We start from the raw sequence: 1,276 nt of genomic DNA on the forward strand, positions 1-1,276 counted from the left end.
TCTGCAAGAAGAAATTGGGGTATTTTTGGCCAATGGGTGACAATTGCTTCTGGAACTTAGTCATGCACAGCGTATTGTTGGATGTTAGGTCAAACGAGTGTATTAACCTGTTGTTCTCAGCTGAGCCTCGAGCCCGACGTGCACGTGCCCTGTGTGTGCAGTCAGTGCTGGTAGGATTTGTATCCCGTCCTCCGTTCCTCAGATGCTTGAGCGGAGCACGTTCTCATTGGCTAAATATGCTTGCCATGACGGGCAGTTGGTGTACCGCAAAAGGGGACTGACTGAAGGGAACACTTATAATATAGAATAATGTCACTTCACGATTTGTCAACTGGAGACCACTGCTCCTAGCGCGGTTGCTGGTTACGAACACCGGCAAAGGTGAACAAAGAATTCTTTAGTTCTCCTCAGACAAGATATCTGTTAACATGGAACTACCTCAAGTGGATTTGCCTGAAACTCCTGTCAATGGTGGCCGGCAATCACTATCGGACAGGTCGAACCGCAAAGCGTCCAACCGATCAGCGAGTCCCGCGACTGCCATGGCACGTGGAACTCAACAAATGCAAACTACGAACCGAGTTCGCAGTGTGCTCAAGGCGCCGGAACGTCGTACTTTTGCTGGCCCGACAAAAGAATGCCATAGTTACGGGAGATCGATATACGCAAATGCTCCGCCTGCTGGTGATGAATACACTGCCGCAGAAGAGACAGACGATGTGGACATGGGGTATGAAGACGTGATTGCGGGATACGCCCAAGCCTTACCGAAACCGCCAATGTTCAAGGGCTCGACGAAAGCTGAACGTCGGGTGTTCATGTCGGCGTACGACCTATACATCAACCAGACGTACGCGCTATCTGCCAACGGCCCGCGCCCGTTCGTGATGCCAGTTGGTGCGTGTATGGACTTCAAAGCGAAGTACCGCATTGCTGTGTGGGACCTCGGTAAAGATCCTGACGAGGTGACGGAAGAAGAATTGGCTGCGTGGTTCAGGCTCGGTTTCGAAATCGAACCTCGTGCGTTTGAGAGCCTGAAGAAGCGCGTTAAAAAGTCTATTTGCTTCGATATGTCGATTTCCGACGCTGAGTCGCGTGTCGGCAAAATGTTGGATGGCCTGGTTGCAGAAGCGCGCCGCGATCGGCAGGAATGGATCCTCAAGGAAGAAGCATAAACCATCGTTTAGTTTATCATCGACGCTGTGAAGCCCGACTCTCTACAGTTGGCGGTGGTGGAGCAGATGTCCATGTCAAGGAACAAGTAGATGAAAAAGGA

The 1,276-nt window shown here is 51.2% G+C and overlaps 1 protein-coding gene across 1 annotated transcript; it reads left to right on the top strand.

The window, feature by feature from the left end:
• Positions 1-542: 542 nt before the first annotated feature.
• H310_14366 (hypothetical protein) lies at positions 543-1,175 on the top strand (the record flags this gene model as incomplete). The annotated part of the gene is made up of 2 exons (XM_008882212.1): positions 543-612; positions 706-1,175. 2 exons carry the CDS (start codon positions 543-545, stop codon positions 1,173-1,175), a joined length of 540 nt encoding a protein of 179 aa, XP_008880434.1.
• Positions 1,176-1,276: the final 101 nt, after the last annotated feature.

Source organism: Aphanomyces invadans, assembly GCF_000520115.1.
Source record: "Aphanomyces invadans strain NJM9701 unplaced genomic scaffold supercont1.67, whole genome shotgun sequence".
NCBI lineage: Eukaryota > Oomycota > Saprolegniomycetes > Saprolegniales > Verrucalvaceae > Aphanomyces > Aphanomyces invadans.